Source organism: Plasmodium vinckei (assembly GCF_900681995.1).
Source record: "Plasmodium vinckei vinckei genome assembly, chromosome: PVVCY_06".
NCBI lineage: Eukaryota > Apicomplexa > Aconoidasida > Haemosporida > Plasmodiidae > Plasmodium > Plasmodium vinckei.
The window spans coordinates 623,536-649,984 of record NC_051298.1 but is presented as its reverse complement, the minus strand read 5'-3'; the positions used below and the strand labels follow the sequence as shown (position 1 = coordinate 649,984).

General features: G+C 23.2%; 9 protein-coding genes across 9 annotated transcripts; 5 read left to right on the top strand and 4 right to left on the bottom strand.

Moving 5' to 3' along the window:
• Window positions 1-356: 356 nt before the first annotated feature.
• On the top strand, window positions 357-1,745 carry PVVCY_0601730 (LEM3/CDC50 family protein, putative; the record flags this gene model as incomplete). Its single annotated transcript, XM_037634131.1, has 2 exons — window positions 357-1,025; window positions 1,122-1,745. The coding sequence occupies 2 exons, from the start codon at window positions 357-359 to the stop codon at window positions 1,743-1,745; spliced, it is 1,293 nt and encodes a 430-aa protein (XP_037490277.1).
• A 1,088-nt stretch (window positions 1,746-2,833) lies between these two features.
• On the top strand, window positions 2,834-6,586 carry PVVCY_0601720 (conserved Plasmodium protein, unknown function; the record flags this gene model as incomplete). The annotated part of the gene is made up of 1 exon (XM_037634130.1): window positions 2,834-6,586. One exon carries the CDS (start codon window positions 2,834-2,836, stop codon window positions 6,584-6,586), a length of 3,753 nt encoding a protein of 1,250 aa, XP_037490276.1.
• Window positions 6,587-7,257: 671 nt separating this feature from the next.
• On the bottom strand, window positions 7,258-9,834 carry PVVCY_0601710 (actin-related protein, putative; the record flags this gene model as incomplete). The annotated part of the gene is made up of 1 exon (XM_008627311.1): window positions 7,258-9,834. One exon carries the CDS (start codon window positions 9,832-9,834, stop codon window positions 7,258-7,260), a length of 2,577 nt encoding a protein of 858 aa, XP_008625533.1.
• A 1,597-nt stretch (window positions 9,835-11,431) lies between these two features.
• Window positions 11,432-13,036, bottom strand: PVVCY_0601700 (NIMA related kinase 4, putative; the record flags this gene model as incomplete). Its single annotated transcript, XM_008627310.1, has 7 exons — window positions 11,432-11,581; window positions 11,717-11,836; window positions 11,932-12,209; window positions 12,313-12,447; window positions 12,538-12,631; window positions 12,762-12,834; window positions 12,954-13,036. The coding sequence occupies 7 exons, from the start codon at window positions 13,034-13,036 to the stop codon at window positions 11,432-11,434; spliced, it is 933 nt and encodes a 310-aa protein (XP_008625532.1).
• A 1,039-nt stretch (window positions 13,037-14,075) lies between these two features.
• On the top strand, window positions 14,076-14,989 carry PVVCY_0601690 (conserved Plasmodium protein, unknown function; the record flags this gene model as incomplete). Its single annotated transcript, XM_037634129.1, has 4 exons — window positions 14,076-14,110; window positions 14,201-14,264; window positions 14,394-14,642; window positions 14,804-14,989. The coding sequence occupies 4 exons, from the start codon at window positions 14,076-14,078 to the stop codon at window positions 14,987-14,989; spliced, it is 534 nt and encodes a 177-aa protein (XP_037490275.1).
• A 559-nt stretch (window positions 14,990-15,548) lies between these two features.
• On the bottom strand, window positions 15,549-16,082 carry PVVCY_0601680 (conserved Plasmodium protein, unknown function; the record flags this gene model as incomplete). Its single annotated transcript, XM_008627308.1, has 1 exon — window positions 15,549-16,082. The coding sequence occupies one exon, from the start codon at window positions 16,080-16,082 to the stop codon at window positions 15,549-15,551; it is 534 nt and encodes a 177-aa protein (XP_008625530.1).
• Window positions 16,083-17,740: 1,658 nt separating this feature from the next.
• On the top strand, window positions 17,741-19,225 carry PVVCY_0601670 (conserved Plasmodium protein, unknown function; the record flags this gene model as incomplete). Its single annotated transcript, XM_037634128.1, has 5 exons — window positions 17,741-17,775; window positions 17,955-18,165; window positions 18,353-18,535; window positions 18,669-18,892; window positions 19,051-19,225. 5 exons carry the CDS (start codon window positions 17,741-17,743, stop codon window positions 19,223-19,225), a joined length of 828 nt encoding a protein of 275 aa, XP_037490274.1.
• Window positions 19,226-20,133: 908 nt separating this feature from the next.
• Window positions 20,134-21,534, top strand: PVVCY_0601660 (conserved Plasmodium protein, unknown function; the record flags this gene model as incomplete). Its single annotated transcript, XM_008627306.1, has 1 exon — window positions 20,134-21,534. One exon carries the CDS (start codon window positions 20,134-20,136, stop codon window positions 21,532-21,534), a length of 1,401 nt encoding a protein of 466 aa, XP_008625528.1.
• A 378-nt stretch (window positions 21,535-21,912) lies between these two features.
• On the bottom strand, window positions 21,913-26,185 carry PVVCY_0601650 (conserved Plasmodium protein, unknown function; the record flags this gene model as incomplete). The annotated part of the gene is made up of 10 exons (XM_008627305.2): window positions 21,913-22,653; window positions 22,803-22,855; window positions 22,995-24,951; window positions 25,076-25,125; window positions 25,230-25,335; window positions 25,486-25,555; window positions 25,658-25,722; window positions 25,846-25,888; window positions 25,992-26,059; window positions 26,183-26,185. 10 exons carry the CDS (start codon window positions 26,183-26,185, stop codon window positions 21,913-21,915), a joined length of 3,156 nt encoding a protein of 1,051 aa, XP_008625527.2.
• Window positions 26,186-26,449: the final 264 nt, after the last annotated feature.

Here is a 26,449-nt window from a genome sequence, read left to right as displayed (position 1 = left end):
ACTGTGCTTAAGAACAATATATCACTACAAATATAATCTCCTACATGTGCGTAAATATATAATATATATATTTTTAATTTGTATGTAGTTTTTTTTAAAATATAACTTTTTGAAAGGGCCCTATATATCTGACATAGACATATATGGGTGTAATATAATTAATTAAAAATAGTGACATTTTTTTAGTTGCCATTTCATAGGTATATATACTGTTTGTTATTTGTAAAAAAAATTAATTGTCTTATGACATAATGATATGCAACAGTATGAGCATAAACAGGTTTTCCATTGAGTAGATATATTTTCGTTTGGAATTGTAGAAAACAAAATAAAGCGACGATAAAAATGTACATAGTATGGAGGGAAAAAGAGAAAAGGAAAAAAAAGTCAAAACTGAAAAGGGATCTAAAATATATTTAAAGGATAGCAAAAGTCAACTAGACAACAGTAACAACAACATACCTTACGAGAATTCAAAACCCGAAAACATTTTTCAACCAAATAATGTAGATAAAAAAAATTATTACAATGATAGGATATCAAAAAATGAATCTATTGAAGCATATCTAAATAACTATATTTATAAAAATGAAATGGAAAAATATGATGATCAAAATAAAATAGAAAACAGAAAAGAAGAAAATTTGAATACTGAATTTAATAATGCTCCAAAAGAAAAAAGACAGAGAAAAAGATCTTCGATTATTGAAAAAATTAAACAACAAGAATTAAAAGCAAAACAAAGAAGTTGGACACCTTTATGTTTAATTATAACTTATTTATCTATATCCATTGTTTTTATAATAGTAGGATTGATTTTTATTATTTTAGCAACAAACAGAAAGGAATGTAAAATTCCTTATGACCATCTAACAGATGATTCACTAGTTATAGAAGTGAATGAATCTTTTTGTAAAGGCCCGAAAAGGCCATTCAAAATTAATTCATATATATATTATGAGTTACATAATTTTTATCAAAATCATAAGAAATATCTGATATCTAAGTCGCACAACCAGTTGATGGTAAGTCAGGGGAAACACTTATCTGTTCACTCATAGTTTTTATTTTTTTTTTTTATTTCTTTTTTTATTTTCTTTTTTATTTTGTCACTATTTTAGGGTGTTGTGTATACAAAGGCAAGTGACGTTTCGCAGTGCTTTCCAATAGTAACAAACAAAGAAGGGAAAGTTTTACATCCTTGTGGGTTAGTAGCAAGAAGTATATTCAATGATACATTCACATTATATAAAGATATTAATTTGAAAGAAAAAATAAAAATAGATGAATCAAAAGAAGCTATTATATGGAATAGTGATTATAATAAATTTAAAAATCCATCACAAGAAGAAATGGATAAGTATAAAGAAAATGTATATTTTTGGCTAACTGACAAGCGATATGTTGATATTTTTAATATGAATGATGAAAATGGCTATGGAATAGAAAATTCACATTTTATAGTATGGATGAAAACAGCTGCATTATCAAATTTTCGAAAAAAATATGCAAAATTAAATATAGAATTAAGTTTACCAATATATGTTAATATAAAAAATAATTTTCCTGTTTCAAATTTTAATGGAAAAAAATTTTTTGTAATAGCAGAAGTTTCTGTATTTGTAAATGAAAAATCAAATTCCATTGGAATTTTATATTTAGTCATTGGTATTTTTTCCCTTTTTATCACTTTATGTCTTATTTATAATCAGCTTACTCATCCTCGAGTCATGGGGCACATATAGTTCCAAAAATAAAAAGAACAAATCACCAAAAAAGCTGTCCATAAAATATAAGAAAAAATATGCCACATAATAATGTTTCGACAAATTTAAGAAATGAGGGAAGTATGTGTGCGTTCTATAATGCCCCTGATTTTTTATTCAGGTTTTAGTCAGAATAAAAAAATTTTACATAAATATTTTATGAACAATACAGGCAAAACAAATGGCTCACTGGGTAGCTACCTATATCAATGATAAAAATATAAATTTGTAACTACACAATATTTGGTTTTGTTTTTTTTGTGGTAATATATTTTTTCTCTTTTTTATACCCTAATTATAATAAATACTGTGTGCATTTTTTTTCATAATTAATAATTTTCCTAGTAAATTTATTTTTTTCAAGAAAAAAAAAAAAAATTAAATAAAAAATAGCTACCTGTGTTAATAATGTTTTAAATAAATAAAAATTGGGCTAAATAATATATAATAGTTCCTATACAAATAATATTCATGTATTTAATTTTGATAGAAATTAGGTGCTTCGTTTCTAGCATACAAGTATTAACATGCAAAAAAAATCGATACCTTAATTTTTAATATTATATATGTTAGCGTACATATTAGTATAATATTTTTTTAATTTTTTTTTTCATTTTTTTATATTAATTTTATTTATATATTTTGTTTATAATTATGTTGTTTCCAGGATAGATATTAGCTTGTTTATTTATTTCAATTTTTTATACGATTGCATATTTATGCATATAAAATTTTTTGCAATGCCAAGTGGCATGTAAAAAAATGTGTTGGCTTACGAAGAAGTTATAATAATAAAATAAGGTAGAAGACTAAAAAAAAAAATATATATAAATAAAATAATAGCTAGCACAAGGACTTGATAATTTCAGAGAGTTACATTTTTATATACATCAAGTGAAGAAATCAAGAATTGCAGAACTTTTATATATTGATATTTAGGGTTTCTTTATTTTGCAAGCTTCAAAATATGAAAAATGAAGTTACATAAATCGATAGAAAATTTTGATAAAAATGATAAATAAATATTTTTCCTTTTATTTATTTTTGACATTTTCATCCTATACACAATGTTAGTAATTGTATTTATATTTTTAAGTACAAGCTTATATATATTTAACAATGCATTATGTAATTTTATTGTCCATCCATCTTTAGCTGATATATTTATTGAAAATGTAAGAGAAAATATATTTATTTCACCTACAAAAGTAACAAGTAAAAAATTGACAACCCCATATTGTTCCAGTGATGATGATAGTTCATGTCATAATATAAATACATGGGAATATCCATTCTCTCAAAATGGAGAGTATATTTTAGAAAATTACAGTGATGAAAAGGTTGCATATATGCATACCACCCCATTTTATAATAGCATACTAAATGATGAAATTGGTATTGATATTGATTTAGAAATTGAAAAAGAAGAACAAAAAGAACATAAAAAGGAAAAAGAAATATTAGATAATAAAAATGATAATAATATATTTTATAGTTCTATTAATTTTATACTAGATAATGTTTCTATTTTTTTTAATCAAATAAATAAAAATAAAACAAGCACTTATAATCAACTATTATATCCATCCGATTTTATAGATATGAATAAGACATATATATTGAGCAAATCAAATCAAATAAATAAAAATAATAAACAAAAAATTAAAGGATCCTGTTTAGGAGAACATATAGATGATCTTAAAACTTATTCATTTATCGAACCTTTATCTTTAGCAATTGATGAAATAGATTTTAATAGTTTTTTTGAAAATATATGGAATGAAAATCGATTTAATTATATATTTTTAAAGGAAGATAAAAAAAATGAAAATATAAATAATATTATTAATGATCAAAATAATTATCTTATAAATAATTATGAGAATATGAAAAAAGAAGGGGAAATAGATAACTTGACAAATTATAATTTGGATACACAAGCAAATATGACCTATCGTAAAAATCATATAAAGGAAAACATTTTAGAAAATAGTATATATAGTAATATATATACTGATGATGAAATAGAATATTTTTATAGACATAGTAATCCTGAAATTTTTTGGAAAATAAATAATGCCACTACTGGTACTAGCGATAGTAATAAACCAAATGAATATCCCAAAAGTTTTGATTTAAACTTTTATATTAGCAAAGTTTTAAAGCAACATCATATAATTGAAGAAACCGATTTTGAACAAGTTCTTATGAATAATAAAAAAGTAAATATTGGAATATGTGTGAAAGAAAAAAAAAAAAAAAAAAAAAAATTTGTTCAGCTTTTTAAAAATAATTTAAAAAATGCTAGATTAAAAAAGTTTATAGATAGAAAAAAATTAAAAAAATACATATATGGAAAAAGAAAATCAAAAAAAAGAGAAAGAGAATATACATGTGTTTTTTTTAAATCTATGGAAAAATTTGAATTAATATTTTATGGAAATAAGAATGGAGAAAAAAAAAGTTTAAAATTTTCTGACCAAACATTATATAAAGAATGGAAAGATAAAAATTTAAATAAATCAAAATTATCTATGCTTTCAACAAATATTTTAAATAATTTAAATAATTATGATTATCAATATAATAAATATATATACAAATTACATACAGATTTTACTGGTGTGTGTAAAATGGTGGCTCCTATAAATATGTATAAAAATAAAATGTTCTTAAATGTTCTTTTTAATATAAATATTTGTTACAATAGTGATTATATTTCAAAGGATATTTATTTTGATGTGAAAGCAAAAGAAGACATTATTTTGGGTGGTGTTTGGAGTTATGGTAATCCCAAAAGGGTAAGGAATGTTATCAATATGGGAGAAAAAAATGAAAATAAGAATGAACACATTTATAGGGATGATCGAATTGGTGGGAGCAACCTCACTGAGTCAGTAGCAAATAGCAGTAACAATGATTATGTCAACAAATTTAATGACTTAAATAGGAATAGAAAAGAAAAAAGTAGAATTTATATCATGGAGAAAGTGTTAAATCCTAATGTTGATCCTTCTAAGCGATTTAAAAGAATGAAAAAATTAAATTTGTATAAAAATAAATTAGATGAAAAAGTTGATGAAAAATTAGAGCGTAGTTATATAATAAAAAGTATTTCAGAAAATAACAATGGGATATTATTATTGTCAAAAAAAGGATTTTTAAAATTTAAAACACCAATAGTATTGAGTGAATTATATATTGAGATTCATCAAAATCCTCTATACAATTTAATTTGTAAAAATGAAAACATAGCAAAGTTACAAAGTAGTTTCTCTTCAAACGCTAACAAAGAGGAAGTTAAACCAGAATGTAAATATAAAAATGTGGAATATGTTTACTTATTTTTTAATTTTTACCTTAATGATAATAATAAGTTTAGTATAAAAATTGATGTGAATATAGATGACTTGAAAAGAGATGACAATAATAGTACTCCAGTTTTGTATTTAAATGTTTTAAATTATTTAAAAAATAATATTCACCAATATAGAATAAATAGAATAGAAATAGAATATTCTTTTTATCCAATTTTACAAAAAAATGCATTTTTTGATCATATAAATTTACCATTTTATATATCCTTAAATAATATAATAATAAATAAAAGTGAAAAAATATATAATTATGTTCCTATTTTTTATACAGCTAAAGATAATTTTTTAAAAATGCTAAGAAGTTTTAAAAGTTATCAAATGAAATCAAATCAGGATATATATAAAAGTGGAAAAATAAGTGGGTTAAATAATAATGCATGTGAAGATAATATAGGAAGTGAACAAAATGAATGGATTGACATTTTTAACAGTTTAATGAATAATGAAGAAGATGATTTAGATGATGACGATGAAGATTATATTTTTTCTGATGTTTCAAATCGAGGTAATTCAACAAATATTAAAGATGATAATGAGATTGGAAAAAATAGACAAAACAATACTTACCAAGATTATCCATATTTTGAATTAGCAGAAAAAGATGGTAGAAACAGGTCACAAATTTTTAACTCATTTTCTATATTTACATCTTTAAATGAAAAAATATTTTATCGTCACGTAACAAAATATACATGCACAAATAGTGTGTGTATTTCATTGGAGAATGACCATTTAAAATATAATTTTTATAAAAATAATGGTACTTCATATGATCATGGTAAAAAAAATAGACGATCAACTGGTCGTGGAAATGCCAAATTAGAGCTCGATGACAAGATTGAAATTCTTCCTTCATTCGAAATAAATAACAATATTGTAACTGATAAAATGCAAAAAGAATATTTCGATTCATTAAGAAAAGAATTGGAACATTATGAGTTAAATAATGTAGAAAATATTGTTGCATATAATATGAAAAAATTATATTTCTATGAATATATAGATAAAAAATATATTATTCCACCTTATATTAAAGGTATAATAATTAATTATGAAAAAAAAAATGCAAATTTTATATATGACTTATATAGTAATTTATTATATATTATTCAACCATATGTTGAAAAAAATTATTATGATACAAGAACAATTTTTGATACAATATATATTTATACTGCTCTTATTCCAATTGAAAGTGATTTATATAATTTTAATTTTTTGTCTGAAAATAATTTAACACTAAAACAAATGCAAAGTCAAAATACACAAACCATATTTAAAAATGTAATACCACTTACAAAATATGAAGATTATTATACTCCATATATTAATCAACCAAATATAATTAAAATAAAAATTATGGATTTAAATTTAAATGATATTACTGAGCAATATGTGGAACTAACTCAAGGGGAAGGATACCAAAAAATAATGTCGATTTGATAGAAAAATGTGGTTATTAATTGGGTGGTTAATAGTTTCTCTGGAAAAAATGGCTAGCCAACTAGCTATAAATTTTGTAAATAACCCAACCCCCGTCAAAATAAAATGAAAAAGATCCCAAACATATATCATCTCAAAACGTGGCGAACATAAATTTGCACAATATAGGTCGTGCCATATAGTGAAAAATGAGTAGTAACACTTTTTTATTTCATCATGAAAAATGAATAGTAACACTTTTTTATTTCATCATGAAAAATAAAAGTGGGTATATTCATTCACTATATGGTATTGCACTTATTATTTGATGTCTTTTCCATTTGTTTATTGTGTATTTTTTTTTATTTTTTTGTTTTTTTGTTTTTGTTATAAATATTTTATTTCGATGGTTCGCTCGATTGTGTTTTATATTTCCAATTTGCTGTTTAGGACAAGTTTCATTTTTTTTTGGCAGCAGGTAGTTTGACTTTATATCATAACTTTAAGAAAAAACAATTTAACACAATCTAATTAGTTTATACAATCTAATTTAGTTTAAAATAAAGCTTAGTTTTAATTAAAAAAAAGGTTGAAAATAAGCAAGCTAGCTATTTTCATATAATGTATGTAAACTTTTTTTCATAAATGAATATATATGTACACACATTTGCTAAAAAAAAAAAAGTGATAAATTATGTTTTATTACCATTATTAAAATATTGTTGTCTTGTAATTAAGTTGTAGTTATAAATATTTTGATCACTTAACCAAACATATGTACCTATATAATTACTATATAGACTATTTTTATGAGAATAAATATTTATTTCCCATTCAGTAGGAAATATAGCTCTTAATTCTTTATATAATCTATGTTTAAAATTTTTAAATTTGGTTGATCCACCTGATATATATATTTGTGAAAGAAAATATTTTTGTATTTCTTTTGGCAATAATGATATACATCTATATATTAATTCAACAATACTACAATGATTTAAATTAATATCTTGAGGGTTAAATAAAATTTCTGGAATTCCTATTCTTTCATTAGTTAAATTAATTATATCATCATTTTTTTGTGGGTTTTGAGTTTTGACATTTAGATCATTTATAAATGTATCTTCTTCTTTATAATTAGAAAATTCTTGTTTATAATCATAATCGGATTCTAAGTAAATACAATCATTTGAACTATTATTTTTCAATGTATCAAAGACTTCATTTATTTCACGTTTTGTTGCATTATTATAGTCTGGTAATTTATATTTATATAATAAATGTGGTTCTATATTTTTATTTTTTTTTCTTTTGTTATTGTTACTAGTTCTTTTTCTTTGTTCCCCTTCTTCTAAGTTATCAGGTATTCTGCTTTTATCTAATCTGTTTGAATTGGCATTATTTAAAGCATTCTTTTTTTTATGTTCATTATAATTAGTATTGTTATTGTTATTGATTATTTTATCCATTTTGGTTGATTCATTATCAGTTATTGAGTCAACCCTTTTGTAATGTTTTTCTGTATCTATTAAATCATTGGTATGTCTTGTTTTATTTTCTAGATAATCATTATGTTCATATTGTGCCTCATCATGTTCGTATTCTTTTTTGACTTGGTTAAAAAAACTATTTTTATCGTTTTTTTTTTTTTTTTCTTCTTCTAATTCTTTCATCAATATTTCACTTCTCATATCAAGTTTGTCTTGAATTTTTTGTTTTTTAATTTTTTCTAATCGTTTTTTTTCATTTTCTAGATCTTTTTCATAATCTAGAGAAACATAACAAGCTCTTTCCTTAATATTTTCAACAAGTAATTCATTATGTTCTAAGTTAACATGTTTATATGAGAGTGTATTTTTTAAATAGGTATTTAAAACAGAAGCTGATACTTTTGTTCTTAAAATTGCATATTCAATTAATCTATATTCAATATATGGTAATATATATGTATGAGAAAATCCAACATCTATATATAATGCACAAGGATTTCTCAATGATAAATTATAATTACCATTTATTAAGTTACTATAAAAATCATTTATATATGTAGAATTATAATATTCTTTAAACATATTTATATCTTTAAAATTTTTATCGTAATAATTTTTATATAGATCTATTTTATCGGGTAGCAAAAAGCTTGGATCTTGATATAAAAAATTATTACCTATATAATTATTATGACTTAGTTTATTTACAACATTATTTTTATTAAATGGTGATCGATAATTATTTGCTCGATTACTTGAACTATCGTTATACCCGTATATTCCACTGTTTGCACACGACTCAGTGTTAGTAAAATTGTCACATGTATATTCTTGTACAACGTTTTTACTAAAAAAAGAATTAAAATAATATTCTTGCCAATTTTCACCATGATATAATTTATTCATATATAATTCATATGCATATTTATTATAGCATTCTATGTTCTTTATAAAAATATGTCTGTTAACTAATAAGCTATCATCAATATATTGGCTTTGTTCTGCTTGCATTTCTTGTGTTTCTACATTATTCTGTTCTCCGATATTATCTTCGATTTTTTCTTCGCTCATATATTTCTCTTGTTTTATATTAAACAAGTTTGTGTTGTCTTCTTTCCCATCATAATCATCCTCTTCATTCTTTAAACTACTTCGGGATGCATTAAAATTTCTTTTTGGGCTATCATTTTTATTATTATAAAAATTGGTAATATTTTTTTCAGATCTTCTTTTTTTCATTACATATTGTTTTTTTAAAGAATAATTATCTTTTTTAAAAATCGGAGGATTTAAAATATCATATTGTCCTAAATTTAAACCTATATAAGAAAATGGTAACATTGTTTGTGATGAAACAATAACTACTTGCTCAAAATTAAAATATTCAAATAATAATTCGATCACTCCTTGTCTTATATATGCAGGAGTTAAATAGGACTCGGTAACACAAATAGCCATATCATTTATTTTATATCCAATAATTTGTTTACATGAAAATATTTTTTCCCATATTTTTGTTTGCATTTCTAAATCTAATAATAAACCATCTACATGAGGTCGATGACAAAAATATTCGCAAATATTATAACAGCTATCACTTATATGAAAAATATTTTTTTTTCTTATTTGTCCTACACAATTAGGTACAATAAATTTTGGCTCTATATCAACTGATAATCCATTTAATTGAGAATAACTTGGAAGTATTCCTCCTTTTATTAATCCTCCACCATTGTCCAATATCAATTTAGGCATATCTATATTTACAGGGGCTGCCATATTTTGGAAGATTTGGCTAGATTTTTTTTTTTTTTTTCATCCAAAAAAAAACTTTTTTTAGCTAGCTAGCTTTTAAAATTATTTACAGTATGTAATTTAACCATATCTTTATTTTTTCTTATGTAAACTTTGTGTGTGACCCTATTTTATTGATTATATTTTTTGTCTCTTTCTTTGCTATGTCATATATTTTATCAATGTAAAATGAGCAAAATTATATTTTTCTTTCGTTTTACCATTTCGTATATTTGTTCTTTATAAATAAAGTTGCAGATATCTACATGGCTACTACAACTTTGTTATTGCTTGATATAATTGGAAATTAGTTTCAAATTCATAATATTAAAAAATGAAATAAAAAACAAAAATACATATGTATATAATATAATTTAATATATTATATGTATATATATATATATCTATATGCGGAAAGTATATGTTTATCCAAATCATTAGATTAAAAATTTTCACAAACTATTGTATAATCTTGGAGGAATAATAAATTAAAAATTATTTTAATATGTTCATTATCTATTCATTTTTTTCCTTCTTTTTCAATGATTAATTTTTGTTTTAATTGTTTATATGTATATATAAATTTTTGTATAAATATGAATATATTATATCACTGTATATTTAAGCGTACATATAAAATAAAAATATTGCAAGGTATATAAAGAGAAATTGATTATATGAAGACATTGTATATATTTATACAGAAATTACACATATATTAAACAAAAAAATGAAATAAAATAAAATAGTAGTATTTATAAAATTATAAAAATCAACTGTTTTATACATTATATAGTAAGGAAAGTTTGTATATATTTTATTTTAATCTTAGGATATTCGAAAAATATATATAGCATATCATTTTTTTTCTTTTGGGGAGTTCAGAATATCTATATTTAAGAACAAGCTATATTTTCCCCATATATATATACATTCATTTTAGAACATTAAAAAAATATATTTAGGAAATTATTACACCTGTTCTTATATATGTCGTATGTATTTATAAGTTAACTTGTTTGTTTTATTATTTTTATAAAAAATAGAACTTATATGTTGGATTGTTTGGTACTTATTCGTTTTAAACAAATTGGAGGTAGTGTGTTCTATGAATAAATGTATAAAAAAAAATATAGGCAAAAAAATGCCATGATATAATAATCTTAGCTTTTACTTATTTAAAGTGCAAAGGGAAAATATTTGAATAAAATTTACAATAATGATAATACACATATACTGAAAAAGGTGTTTACACAATGGGAGATAGAAACTGTAAAAAAAAAAAAATGGATTTTTTCTCCCAATTTAATATAGCATATTACAATTTTACGAAATTGGATATTCAAATAGCCAATATATAAAAATATTAATTTGTTTCACATTTATTAATTCAAAAAAGGATAGATAATAAAGTGTATTATATGTGGAAAACAAATTTATCCCATAACTTGGCAACTTTTTTCGATTTACGAATTGGAGGTGTATACTGGTATTTATATTTATTATCAAACTGTTTGTATTGAAAATGTGTATAAATGGAATATGATTAATACTGTACTTTTTTTTTTGGAATAATAATATATCAAACATCGACAATATCCAATAGTAGTGTTTTAACTTCTTGTTCATTTGCTCCTAGGTTATCATTTTCTATAGCCTGTTTTTCTTTTAAGGGTTTTTTCATACTTTGTTTTTCTCTGATTTTTTCTTCAATCAACAATTTAAGTTGTCTCTGATTAATTGTAAAAAATAATAAATACACAAATGAATATATCTATATGTTTCAACTTTAATAAGTCTAAAATAGGGTACGGTATTTTTACCTGTACTTAATTTTTTTTTTTTTTCAAACATAAATATATATTACCTGAACAATGTCTGAAACTAATAATTGCTGAACAGTAACTCGATAATTGGGTTCTCTTATTAACATACTTTTATATATATTGTTGAGTTCTTTCGAGTAGATATTTGGTAAATCGGGGATCTAGAAACAAAATTGTTAATTCACATGCATGCATATTGTGAGAATAAAAATGGAACGAAGACAGTAAATATAATTGTATGGTGAAATAAACTTACGGGAGCATATCGTATGTTGTAACATAATTGTTGAATTCCTTTTGTAGAATGAAAGGGGGTTCTAAATGTAGCTAATTCATAAATTAAACAGCCAATAGCCCATACATCTGATGGCCAACTATATTTTTTATCTTTACATAATTCGGGACTTAGATAATATGGGGTTCCTATTAAAGTGTTAGCATAATCTAGTGTATTTTCTAAAACTTTCGAAATTCCAAAATCGCACAATCTTACTCTCTTATCGCTATCTATCAATATATTAAGAGATTTCATGTCTGTTAAAAATGAAAGGAACATAGATTTTTCAGCATATACAGATTAACAAAATATGTGATTATTTATTATTTTTTTCGAGGATAGGAATGCATTAAAACTAACCCCTGTGTAGTATATGGTTAGAATGAAGAAACTTTAGAGCTGTCAAAATTTGTGTTAGCCATATAAGTATACGTTTTTCTTTTATTGGGGTATTTTGTTTCTTCTTGTTTTGTATATAATGATAAAGATCTCCGCCTTTAAATTTTATTAGCAATGAAAATAATCAGGATTAGTAACGTATTAATATTATATATATATTTTTTATTATCCTTTTTATTGGTTCACCTTTGCAATGCTTCATCACAATTCTAAGGGTCTCTCCCTCTATATAGCTTTCAATATATTTTACAATAAATGGGTGATTTAACTTTGACAATAACTGAATAATTAGATAAAGATATATTTTATTTGGTATGCATGCATGAACATATATATATATATACATATAACTGTGTGTGTGTGGATATGCATTGGGTCTTTTTTAACTTAATATAATTTCATGATTATACTTCGACTTCCTTTAAACATTGTCTCTTCTCCTTTTGGGACATTTGAGAAATGTTTATTATTTTCATTACATAACTTTAGGAGAAAAAAAGTAAATAAAATTGTAAAACAACCATATTTTTTAGACAGTTAGTGTTATTTTTTATTCTTTAAAATGGTGTATATATATATATATGTGCATATGAAAATATTACTGATCATTTTTTTTATCTCTAACGAGTATTGTATTTCCATAATTCCCTTTTCCTATATCCCTTATTTTTTCATACTTGTTCATCTTTAAGAGTTTCAAATTGTAAGGTTACAGAGGTTATATTAGTTGAAAAAAATAATTTTTTTTTGGGGGGGGTATGTATAATAAAGAATGAAGGATGTAAGGAATAAAAACACAGTGTTGAAATATGTTATTTTTTGTGTGTGTGTATATTATATAGTTACATATACATATTGAGAAAAAGAATAGAATATGATGAATAAAAAATAGTACTACATTTTGTAGATTAAAGAGTAAAGAGATAGTATTTAGCAAAAGTTAGTATACATATTTGTATATAAATTTGTTAAGATATATTTTTCAGTCATAATATTAAGTTTGTATTTTTTTTTATGTCCATTTGTTAGACTTTCTATTATATTTTTTTTTTTGCTAAAAAGCGGTGTAGCGATTTGACAAGATTTGTAGTTTTTCCTAACATTAGGTGTATGTACTAAAAAATATCTTTCATTTTTTTTTTTTTGAACTTAAATTTTTTTTTTATATTCTTATTAATGAGTATTTGTTAATATACTTATTGATTGTTACATTTTCCAAATGCGGTTTCTATATTTATATTATGTGTATTCCCCCTTTTACTTTCCCCCATATTTTTTTACACCTTTTTAAAATATGTTTAAACAGTATTAATACTTTTTACCAACTTTCAAAAGACTTTTTTATTTTTATCATTTTGTTACTTGGATTTTTTTTTTGATATCTCTATTTTACAATAATTATTTTTTTGTTGCCAAATATGGTATACTTTTAGTGCATATATATACATCCCTTTTGTAAAAAATAAATTTTGCTATAATCTCAAGGTGTTCATATTCCCTTTTTAATTTAACTAATATAAACATGTTTTCCTTTTTTTTATAAATTATAAATCTTAAAATTTTTTTATGTTTATTAAATTTTTTTCTTTTTTTTCACACTTATTATTATTATTATTATATATATTGTGTACGTTTAGTAATATGGTAATAAAAATACACAATAATTTTACTCAAAAAGATAACGAACAAAAGCAAGTTTATATAACAATCCCTAAGTTTAAAAAATGAATGGGAAGGTTTTTGGAAAACTATCGGAAGGGTACTATATCAACAATATATATATTATCATTTATATTTAAAATATATGACTATTTATTTATACATTTTTTTTACGATTTGGCAAATGCAGGATAAAGCCCTATATGTGGAAAAGTAACTATTATGTTTTAAACTCATATAAAAATTATACAAATGTAAGGAATATAAAGCTTACCATTAAAAAGAGCAGCAAATAGTCAATTAAAACAAAGAACAAGCCATATATAAATACAAGTTAGTGTACTAATTATATATAATGTGTGTCTCTTTTTTTTTTTTAATAGGCTTTAACGTGCTTATCAAAAAGATATTTCGCAAGCAATACCGATGATAAATTAACTTTAAATAAAAAAAAAGACACTTATAAATATTATGATGATAGATTAAGAGGTGATATAACTCCTGTAAACTTAATTAAAAGTTTACCAACCCTAAATCACTATGTCAGTGTTCTTGACATGACCAAATTTTCTATAAAATATATTTTAAGTTATCGTTTTTTTTTTATTTATATGGCTAGAACGACATTTCAGGTGAGTATCCATATATATATTTTTACACACATTTTGTATTTACCATATTTTATATTGCATTTGGATCGGAAAAAAATATGGGTGTGTAATTGAAAGTGTATGTATTTTTTCCCTCTTACCATTATTATTTTAAAATAATTGTGTTTTTTTTTTTATTTTAGGCTGTTCGTCCACTTATGGCTTTTTGTGTTTTTGGCGAAATGATGAAATTAGTTCTTGCAACCATGACAAGTGGTGTATTTTCATTTTTCTTTTCTTTTGTTTTAGCATTTGAAGTATTATATTTTTTTTTACAGTGTTATATTTCATACACATTTTTAACAATGTTTTTTGATGTTATGTTTTAAATCAAAATTTTTGTAACTAATATTTAAAACTCTTTCTTTTTTTTTTGAAACACATTTTATATAATAAAAAATATATAAAGCTATTATTAAAAATGAGCAAATTATTTATAAGTTATAAAAATTGTTGATAAAGGAAAATGAAGAAAAGACTGTCATATATGTAAAGATATCTATGGGGTGAAGTTATACAAAATGTGCCATCCACTTAAAGGATGTGTATTATAAACAACAATTGTAATTCTAAATCCAATCGACTAGCCATATACACATCAATGCTATAATAGCTTTATCAAAAGGAAATAAATAAACATAAGTTATTATTAAAAAACAAGAGGAAAAAAGTTTTATCATTTTTTTTAATGGGCAAATTTATAAACTTAAAAAATTGACATTTTAAACTTTGGATGATAATGTATCTATGCATATATAACAAAATCAACAGTAACCATAACAATAATATGGGAAAGAATAAAATTATCGTATTGTGGGAATATTATAAATACATCCTAATCATATATGGAAGATACAATAATTATGTACATTTGATTACACAATTAAGCTATAAATAAATACCATTCTTTCCATCGAAATTCAAACTCTTTTGAGAACTTCTTTGATCCGTGTTTTCAAGTATAGGATTGGTGTTATTTTCATTACTAAAACTATCGTTCGATTTATCATAGTTTTCTAAAGAAATATTTTTATCATCGGTTTCGAAACTGGTATCATCTAAAACATCTGTTTTGGCGTCTTCATTTTTACTATTAAGAAGATAAGTTTGAACAGCTTTTGCATTACCAGAATCACATAAGGATTCTATATTTTGTATTTTGCTTCTAATCAATCTTAATCGTTCTTCTTTTCTACTTAAAGCAAATTTGTTTTCATTTAATGCTAAAAAAAGGTCTTTATCATTACCTTCTGGATCGAATTCTTTTATTTCTTCATTCGATCTCTTCAAATGATAAATTGAATTTTCAGTTTCTTTTTCTAAATCTTTTAATATATTTACATCATCTGGGAGTTTTATTTCGTTAAAATCTAAGCGGAATTCACAAACTGAATTGTTTTTTTTTAATCTGATTTCAACCATTTTCACAATATTCTTACAATTTTAATTGGTCATAAAAAAAATAATAAATAAGTATGCATTATTTTTACATCAAAATAAAACGTAAAAATATTTAATTTACAAAAAAAATTACTCTATATATTTTTAAAAAAATGGGAATACGAAATATGGTGTATTTTTGCTTTTATATTATAGTATATTTATGCAATTTCTGTTCTACAGAAGCTAAAAAATAAATTATATAGCATAATGAATATATGCATATGTAAGTCAATTTTATTTACGTGCCACATATTATATCTTTTTATTAATTTTCATTTTATTCATTATTATCACAATAATTTTTAATTTTTATATGCTTATTTTTTTTATGGTAAAAATTATATATATAATTTTCCTTATTCTTCGAATATACATTATTTTAGAGACATTGTACCCATATTTTAGTATACGTATATATAAGGTTTGTATAAACTTTTATGCATGTAACTATGTATATTGTACATAATTCTTAGAAATAAAACCAATTACATTTCCTATCACACCTTATAAATTTAAATATGTAAAAATAGGATATACAAAATTAACAGAATGATAGTCCAACAAAAGCTACAATTTTTTCGGTCTTTAAATATTGCATAATGCACACATTAAATTCAATTTTTTAAAATATAATACTTACGATTTAGCATGGTTATTTTGGCTATTAAATAAATAATTTTTTTGTATAATAGCTATAAAATATTTTGGCTAGCCAAGTAGCTACCCATATTTGTTTTTTTTAAATGGGAATTAAAAATATGTGTAGTATATTGTTGTTTTACAACAATAGTAGTATAGGTCTAATTTAATCCTATATGATTTTGTGAAAATATGGAAAAAAGTTTTACAATTTGTAATGGCATGTACAAATCTAATAAAAGTATATTTATAGTAATTAACACCTAAATAATGGTAGACAAATTTAAGGAAGGAACATATTATTACATATTTGCTAATGGGTTTATTCTATAGTATTCATTTTGGGGGCATTCCCTATTTCATCACTTTTAAAAAGAAATGCAATATATTATGTATTGTCATAACTTTAAGGTTAAAGTGACAAGTTTTTTATGAACAAAAAAAAATAAAAATAAAAAAATTAAGAAAAAATTCTGAACATTCATAAAAATAAAAGCAAATTATTCGTAATAAAGTATATAACTTGTAAAAAATATATATTATAACAATAATAATATTAAAATAAAGTAAAATTTTTGTTATCCTCAATAATAATATATTTGTGTGTGGTTTTCCTGACATTTTCTTTGACTTATGGTTTATTAGTTAAATATGTTTTCTCTTTTATTTACACATTTAAGGAGATATAGTTTTAATATATTTAAAATAAATAAATGTCTAAATAACCACATTTTAATTAAAATATTTTATATTAAAAATTTTCAATGATTTTCATTTAATAAAATTTATTTTCATTTTACTTACATTTGTCTATGCTTTTTTTTAATATATATTTTTAATTATTACATGTTTCATTATTTTCCAAAAGTTAATCTTAAAAAAATTTATAGTTGTAGAGAAAATCTAAATATACAATTTTTATTTTTTGTCTAGCTGAAATTGGCGCTTTTACTGTAGGCTTTTATCTAGTTGATCTTTATTATTTTGTGCATATAAATATGAAGGAAAATATAAAGATATTATACATACATGGGTAAGGGAGCAATCAAATAGTTTCTTACTCGAATATATATATGTGTCTTCCATTTATTTTAATTAATTTATCACTGTATTTTATCTTTTATAGCAACCCTATTTCGTGAATTTCTTTTTAATATTACTTATAAACTAATAAATGTATTTTTTCAATACTTAATTTTTATATTAATATAGGTTCCACATATTCGGAGAAAACAAGAAGAAGAAGTTGATTGAAAGAGCCGTAGGGAAAAAAAATATGATGATAGCTAATATAAATCAGAAACGAAGTATTACAGCATTTATATGTTTCCTCCTATTTATAATTTGTGCAATGTTATTTAACATATATGTATCTTACAAACTATCATCCTTTGTAATTTTAGCAATAACAGTGGTTCTATCGGTAACATAAAAAAGCTGAGAATTCATATATAAAAAAAAATAATTTTAAAATAAGCGATGAGTGGTCATACAAATATACAACTGATAAAACCTTAATTTTATATATAAGAAATGAAGAATGTATAAATGGAAAATGTTCATAAAACTGTATACTCCTTTAAACTAATTCTTTTTTATTTTGTTTATAGATTATCATTATTATAATAATATACTTTATTGGATCGCATCTTATTCTCTATTATATTATGAAAAAATCGATTAAACAAGCAGAACAAAAAATACAGATGTACGACCCTGATGTTGTTGTTGGAATATATTTTGGGGCTGTTGTTGCCATGAATCTTAATTATAAAAATGGGAAAAAACCTTTGGTAAATATAATTAATTTAGATCACTTAATCAATATGAGCCCACACATGTCGTATATATATGCCTAATTTCATATGCTTGTTTTTTTAGTTACCATATAAATGTCATTTTTTATTTACCATCTTAATTTAACAGGTTCTTATATCCCCTTCCGTTAAAACGTTTCAGAAATTTACTCATAACTTAGGAGCTGATCTTTCTACATTTCCTTATGTAATAATTATTAATGGGTCAAAGGATACAACAACAACTATGAGCACTTGTGAAGAATTAGTTTCGACCATTCCAATAGGAAAAGGAAGACTCGAAATAGTTGATGATGACCATTCTTATTCAAAATTGAAAGAATCTGATTTTAAGTAATTAAAACTAGAGTAAAAGAGGGAATAAAATGTGTCCCTATTATATATTATATGTGTATGCATATTCATTGGATGTATTAAATTGTATAGTGGATTGTGAATTGTGAAAATAGCTAGTTCATTTTTAACGTGATTAAATGCATTTTTATTTGTAGGTCATGGATTAAAGAGGCAAAATATAAGCCTTCAACTTGTTTAGTTAATGTGACAAAAAAGTTGAAAGATGAACAATTGGGGCAACGTATTAAGATAAAAACAAACTCCTTTACCGAAATTCCATCATTTGAGAATGAAAATGAAAATGCAAATGAAGATGACCAATTAGTTTAAATAAAATTCGAAAAGGCGGTTTCAATATAAATATATGCATACGAATTAAGTTTGATTATTTATTCAGATACATTGAACTATAAAGAAAACCTACAGAAAACATATGTACATATGTTGGGTTTGCTAAAGAAGCTATGGAGTTTTTTCAACATTTTTATTTTATAAAAACCTTCCTTTAGCCATTTGGCTTTATCAAAGTATATTTACACTTGACGAATTTGTTGAAAAATTGAAATATTGCGCATGGATATGTATGTACTTTCATTCTGTGCAAAGAATGATAAGACTATTTGCATGATCACATACTTCATTTTATGATTTAACGGTCTGTGTATTAAGTATATCTACACATGTATTGTAGATTTATTTACTTGTATTTATTTTGTAGAACATTTTTGATTTATACATCTCTTTGTAAAGTCACAAATTTCATATATATATATTTTTGGATGTTTAAAGAAATTTAAATATTAAAAAATATTTTTCATTCGATATATATATCTTTCTATATATAATTTTTCAAAAGTTTTAAGAAATATCGATTTTGGTGTTTGATGTGCTTAGATTTTTTTTGTGTTTTTTTACATTATTTTATTTTTGTATATTTATTCTATCTTGATTCCTTACAATTTTGATTATTATTTAACCCGCTTTAGTGATATGTACTAATCATTTTAAAGTTAGTCGGTTTTTCTTTTTTTTGAGGATGAGAAAGGGACTGCATGTCGTTAAATATTATTTAATATTAATTTGACAACCCTTGAATAAGTATATTTTTAAAAGAATAAATAATTAATTGATTAATGAATAGGAAGTAAGCTGATAAAGTTTATATATATATTTCACTAGTTTTATCTATTGTCATAAAAATGTAACTTGAAAAAGTGTAAAATAGAAATTATTATAAAATGATAAATCAGTTCAAAAAAAACATCTCGTTGAAAAATTATATATCTACAAATTGTTTAAAGCAAAAATGGATTAAGGAAAATTTGTTTTTTTGTTCATATGGTTCGATAAATAATTGTAATTTATATGGAGTGGGGGGAAAAACAAAATTATTAAATTTCCATAGGATACCGGATTCTGTGAGTAGCATCAAGAAAATTGGGATACACAGTTATAATAAAAATAATAATGGAACTAAGAGCAATAATAATAAAGAGCGTGTAAATTTATTTAGTGAAAAAGACAAAAAAAAGAACTCTAATAAAAATGATAAAAAAAATGAGCAGGGTATTATTATGTATTATCCAGAAAACTCAAGATTCCCATATGTAACGATTTGTGTGATTTTAGGAATGATCGGAATTTCATCTTTCTTCAAAATTTTAATTTATAACTTAAAAAATTGTGATAATGAAAACGATTTAATATCACAAGTAGATAAAATATTAAACTATTTAGATAACTACTTTATTATATATAATTTTGAAGAAAATAAAAAAAATGCAGAAAATAAAAATGACATATTTAATATAAAATATTTAACATCGCAATTTTTTTTAAATGAAAATACACTTCAATGTGCAGTTCAATTATTTACATTTCTTCTAGCTTCCTGTTTCCTTGAAAAGCATTATGGATCTTTAATATATATTGGATTATTTTTATGTGGCACCTTGTTTTCAAACATTGCCACTACTTTATTTTGTGATATTATTAAGAATACAGAATCATTAAAGTTTATTAACTTTGTCCTTATACACCCATCTGGATCGATGGCCTTTATATGTGCATTTTGTTCCATTTTTTTCAAAAATTGTGCTATATGGAAAAATATACCAATCAACTGTTCTATATTCATCGTACCATTTTTATTCTCAAGCTTTTATGGGCTCTTATCATTGTATAAAATTAGTAAGCATAATTTAGAAGAATCAAATAAGATAAATAACACAAACACATATGAAGACAATAGTTCGATTGACAAAGCAAAATTTGATTTAGAAAATAATATGATTAAAAATATTGATAACGATGATAAAACAAAAAGTGTGCAGCATGTAAAGGACGATACACATAAACATAGAAATGATAATTTCATTCCTTATAAACAAAATGAAGCTCTAAATATATTACAAAATTTCTTAATAGCTGAAAAATGTGATTCAATAATAAAGAAACAGAAAAAAGAACATGTTTTTTTAAATAGAAAAATCCAAAACTTAAAAAAAGAAGCATTAAGAAATATTGATGAAATAAATAATAAATCTGAAAAAATATTTTTTAGTCTCTCTTCTGCATTTACAGATGTATTTGGTATTGTCTTAGCATCAACACTTTATTTGATCAAAATTTTGAAATGAATATTTATCCATTTTATTTCACTAATATTCAAAAAGACTTTAAAATGGAAAGTTTGTATTTAGAGAAAAATATAAATAAGTTTGCTTTATTCGTCTTTAAGTAGTATTATATGATCTAAGATACAAATTTACTTTGAAGCGATGAAAAAAAATAGAATATAATAATAATAAAATTTAGATGGTTTTCTTCATGAAGTATATAATTATGGTCCTGTAACCACTGGTGACACATCGTCTTATTTTTCTAACTTGCGTTAATAGAAATCATATACTTTCTCTTTATTTGAAGAAGATGATTTTTTATTTTTCAGCTTCATTAATAGTAATTATATTTGTTTATTAAAATTTAATAATTCTATCACCTTTGTAAAATATTACTTAGCTTTTTTTTTCAATATTCTTTATACTTTTTCCTAAAAATGGAAGTTTTGGTTTTTCACGTTTTATGTTTAAACCTTTAACCATTATATTTCTTTTTTCATTTGTTAATAGTATATTAGAGTTTTTATTTTTTCCTAGTTCATTTATATAATTTGCTTTATTATTATTATCTTCTAATTTACTCTCAGACAAATTTGTATGTAGTTTATGCTCTACATCAAAAGACCTTTTAATTTTTCGTAGAAAGTTATCTTTTATAGAATCTGTATTATATTTTGCGGTTCTTAAGGATATATTGCGTTTTGCTTTTATCGATTTTTCTTCATTATTTATATCATTATGATTATTTGCAAATTCAATGCTGGTACTTTTTTTTGCTTCTATAAAGCCCCTGCTTTTTATACCTTCGTTAAAATGCACTGAATGTTTTACTTCACTTATATCACTCTTTTTCGATTCAAAAGATTTTATTTTTTTAATGAGCTCCTTTTTATTATATATATCATTTTCCTTTGAATATACACTATCTTCTTCAGAACTATCATCACTTGTCCATGAACTTTTACTCTTTCCACTATCTTCTTTATTTTTTTCCTCAATAATTATTTTATTATTTTCTAGATTTGGCTCTTCAGCATTATGAACTTTGTTTGATACATTGCTTACCGTTTTAGTGTTGACAAAATTGAATGCATTGAATAAATCTGTAATATAATTGGCTACATTAGTGGGGGCATCCTATAATGGTACGTAAATCATGCACACATGAGTTGGAAGATGCATATATATATATTCACATATATTTTATGAGAAAAATAAACACAAAAAAAACAAATAAATGAGTGAATGTTCTCTTAATTTTTATTTATCTTATTTTTTTTAGTTACTTGTTTAGCAGTTTCTCCATTTTTCCGCGTAGCGTCAACTTTAACTTCGTCTTCTGAAAAAAAAATAATAATAATTCATAATGAAAAATTGTTAATGAATATATGAGAAAATAAGCTAAGCATATATTCTGAATTTTATATGTTAAGTATTGCTGCTACTACCACAAATTTTCTATTATTCAGAATACCCACCTGAACTGTCATCTTGTTTTTTATCATTATCTATACTGCTTACGCTGTATGACTTTTCTGAATTTTCTGATTTTTGTGAGCTACCTGAATTGTTCGTATCTTTTACTGCTTTTTTTTGAATATAACTTTCATTCAAATTTTTATTTTCTTTATTTGTCCCATTTGTTTCATTTGATTGATGGTTGCTATTTTTTTTTAGCATGATAGAACTTTTCTTTCCATTTTTTTCTTTTAATTTTAATAATTTGTATATCATCATATTATCTTTTTTTTTTTCGTGGCCAATTTTAATCTCATTTCCACTTTTCTTCTCGACACTTTTTTCACTTAAACTAGTATTCGATACTTGTGTATTTATATTGTTGTTAGTTGTATCTGAACTTTCTGAACCGCTCACCTCCGATGAACGCATGTTTTTCTCTGGGGTTTCTTTTTTTAATGAAATACTTTTTTTTTTAAAAAATTTTCCTTTCACTTTTGTTAAATTTTTTACTGATAATGGGATTGACTTTTTGGCGATTTTTTCGAATTTTGAAAAATCGACATTCTTTTTTTCTATCAAAGATACACCATTATTCATATTAGCCATTTTTGATCCTGTATTCAATTTTTTTAATATCATTCCCCCTAATGGTTTTACACTTTTTTTCATTATATTATTTTTTACAACCTCAGAAATTATATTATTATTTGCTTCTGTTATCTTTTCTGGAATTGTTTCTTTAATTGTTTTATTTATGGTTGCATTTTGTTTATCTAAACTTTCAATCGTCATCGCGTCTTTATCTACATCAGCCTTTACTATTATGTCATTCTTATAAATATTTGTTTCACTACTTTTTTTTAAAATTAATTTGGAATTAAAACCACTTTTAGGTTCATTCATTTTAGGAATTTTTCCTATACTATTTTCACGGGTTAACTCATTTTTATTATTCAAAATAATATCTGTTTTCGATTTTTTTGTAAATATTTTTTGTTTCATTGGATTTTTATTTTTATATTTCTCTATAAATTTTAATGGAACATAATTTTTTTTTCTTATATAGTCACTATTTTCAATATTATTCGATTTTACAAAAGATTTTGGCGCATCTTTTAATGGAGTTGTAAGGTTGTTTTTTTCTATAGGATTCGTATCTTCATTTTGTGTCTTTTTCCCATCAGGTTGTTCGTCTTTAGAATCGTTACTTTCATCTATTGGTTTCATTTCGTTCATTTTTCCATCTGTGGTTACACTATTCCTGTGAACATTTTCTTTCCAGTTTATGCTACCTCCTAACAACCCTTCCAATGTATCTCCTTTCATTATTTGAACTCTTTCAGGAAATATTTCCAAATTATTTTTTCTCGTAAAATGTTTATATGTATGACCAGTATATCTTAGACTATTGTTACTTTCCCTATGATTTGATTGAGATATTAAATAATTATTTTCTAAATTTGTAATATTTAATATTTCGGATAGCGCAGATATAGTATTATTTTTATAGACATCATCATCATTTAATATAATTTCTCTCAATGTAGGCTGGCAAATATTTGGATCCTTTAATGAAATGGCTCTTAATTTTATACTTAAAGGAACTGAATTCCATATATTACATAAATGTAGCCATTTTTTATCATCAAATAATACTGCTATATATTTTAAGTCATTAGAACTTTTTTCCCATAAATGACGATATAATAACCATGATCTATTATTTGTTTTTACACACAACCATTTTAAGTCTCTTTGACATAATTCCCATCTATCAACAATAGCTAACCACCCTTTATCATTTGTTTCAGAACTTAACCATTCTAAATCTTGTAATTTATGAGAGGTTAATCCCATTTGTTCGCTTTTTTCCTCCTTAATACCAGTTCCATTATCTTTAACTATATCCTCACTATTTAATTTGGTTAATATTATGTGAATTAGTTTTGTAGATTGATATATTTTCTTATCCCTCTAAAAAAATATGTTTCAAAATATCTTTAAATAATTATAAAATGATTGGGAAGTTATTCATTTATATATATGAGCATGTATAATGAATTCTGCTTAATTTGTTCTCTTTTTTAGTTTTCCTTACAATTGAAATAGAGGTCAATATCGTGTGGATTAACGGAAGGGCATGTAAGACTAAATAGATAAGAAATAATAAAAATAATGTTTTCATGTTGAATGGAAAATAGAAAATGTATATATAAATTCTTTTCATTTTTTCGTTGGCGTCCTCTTATTACCTGGTTTATGGATGTTCAAGCATATATGTTCTATTATATCACAAATAGCATTAATAAAAACATCTATTAGTTGTATATTCACATTCTTTGTTTGTCCAGTGTTGCTCTACACGCACATATAAATATATAATCATATGTGTAATTAAAATCAATGCAATTATTTTTCCATCATTTCAATTTTATTATGTCAAATATTAAAAGAGAAAAAACAAAAATTAAAATGGTACAACAAATATATGTTTTTTCTTCATTTTACCTTTAAATTCCTTATTTGATTTTTATATGAATATACACAATCTTCATATTTTTTTATTTTTTGGGATGCTCTACAAAAAATATTTAAAAAGGAAACACAATTAAATGTGTTATGCATATGAGTATGGTTGGGCGTATTCTTTTTTTAAAGACATTTAAAATTTTAATTATACAATCTTTTATATTCTTTTAGCTGATTTAATTCGATCAAATAATCTTCACAATAATTGAGCGTCTTCTACAAAGGGTAAAAATGTGTAAAGATTTGGCATCATTTAAATGGATACATTTTAAATGTGTATGCATCATGACACTATTATTGTTTTCAATTTAAATATACGTAAAATAATGCATTTTTTACCGAGTTTTCCTTTTTTTTATTTAATCGAAGATTTTTGTAGCTTCTAAAAATATAAACACCACACAAAATAATATATAAGAGAAAATATTTAATAAAAAATGTAATTCATCCTTTTTTTGCGATAAATAATTTGTTTCCAATGTTACGTTGTATTGTTCTCTTCTAAAGGGTATCTCAAAAAATTCCCAGATAGAAAATCATGATTTACTCCTATCTATGATTAAATTTGAGAAAAATATGTTTTGTTTTAGAGAAGGAATATATATATATGTATGTCATTTTATTTATTTTTATTATTATACTATAATTCTTTCTTTTCAAGCAAAAGTAAGCTAACCATTATTGGGGCATATAGCATATATTTATTTCCTCTAATAAGTTACTAAAATGTTTACATTACTGTAATATTTATAGTAACACAAATCAATTTTGGAATGCGTTTGAAGTATATACAATTAGTACTATTGGGATTTACTTGTTTTAAAATTATAAAAAATATAACCCATTTGTTATAAAAATGTAACATTGTCTAGACATAAAAACAAAATTATGAAAATTGTCTAAGTTATATGTGACTATTTATTTTTATATGAATTAATTAAAA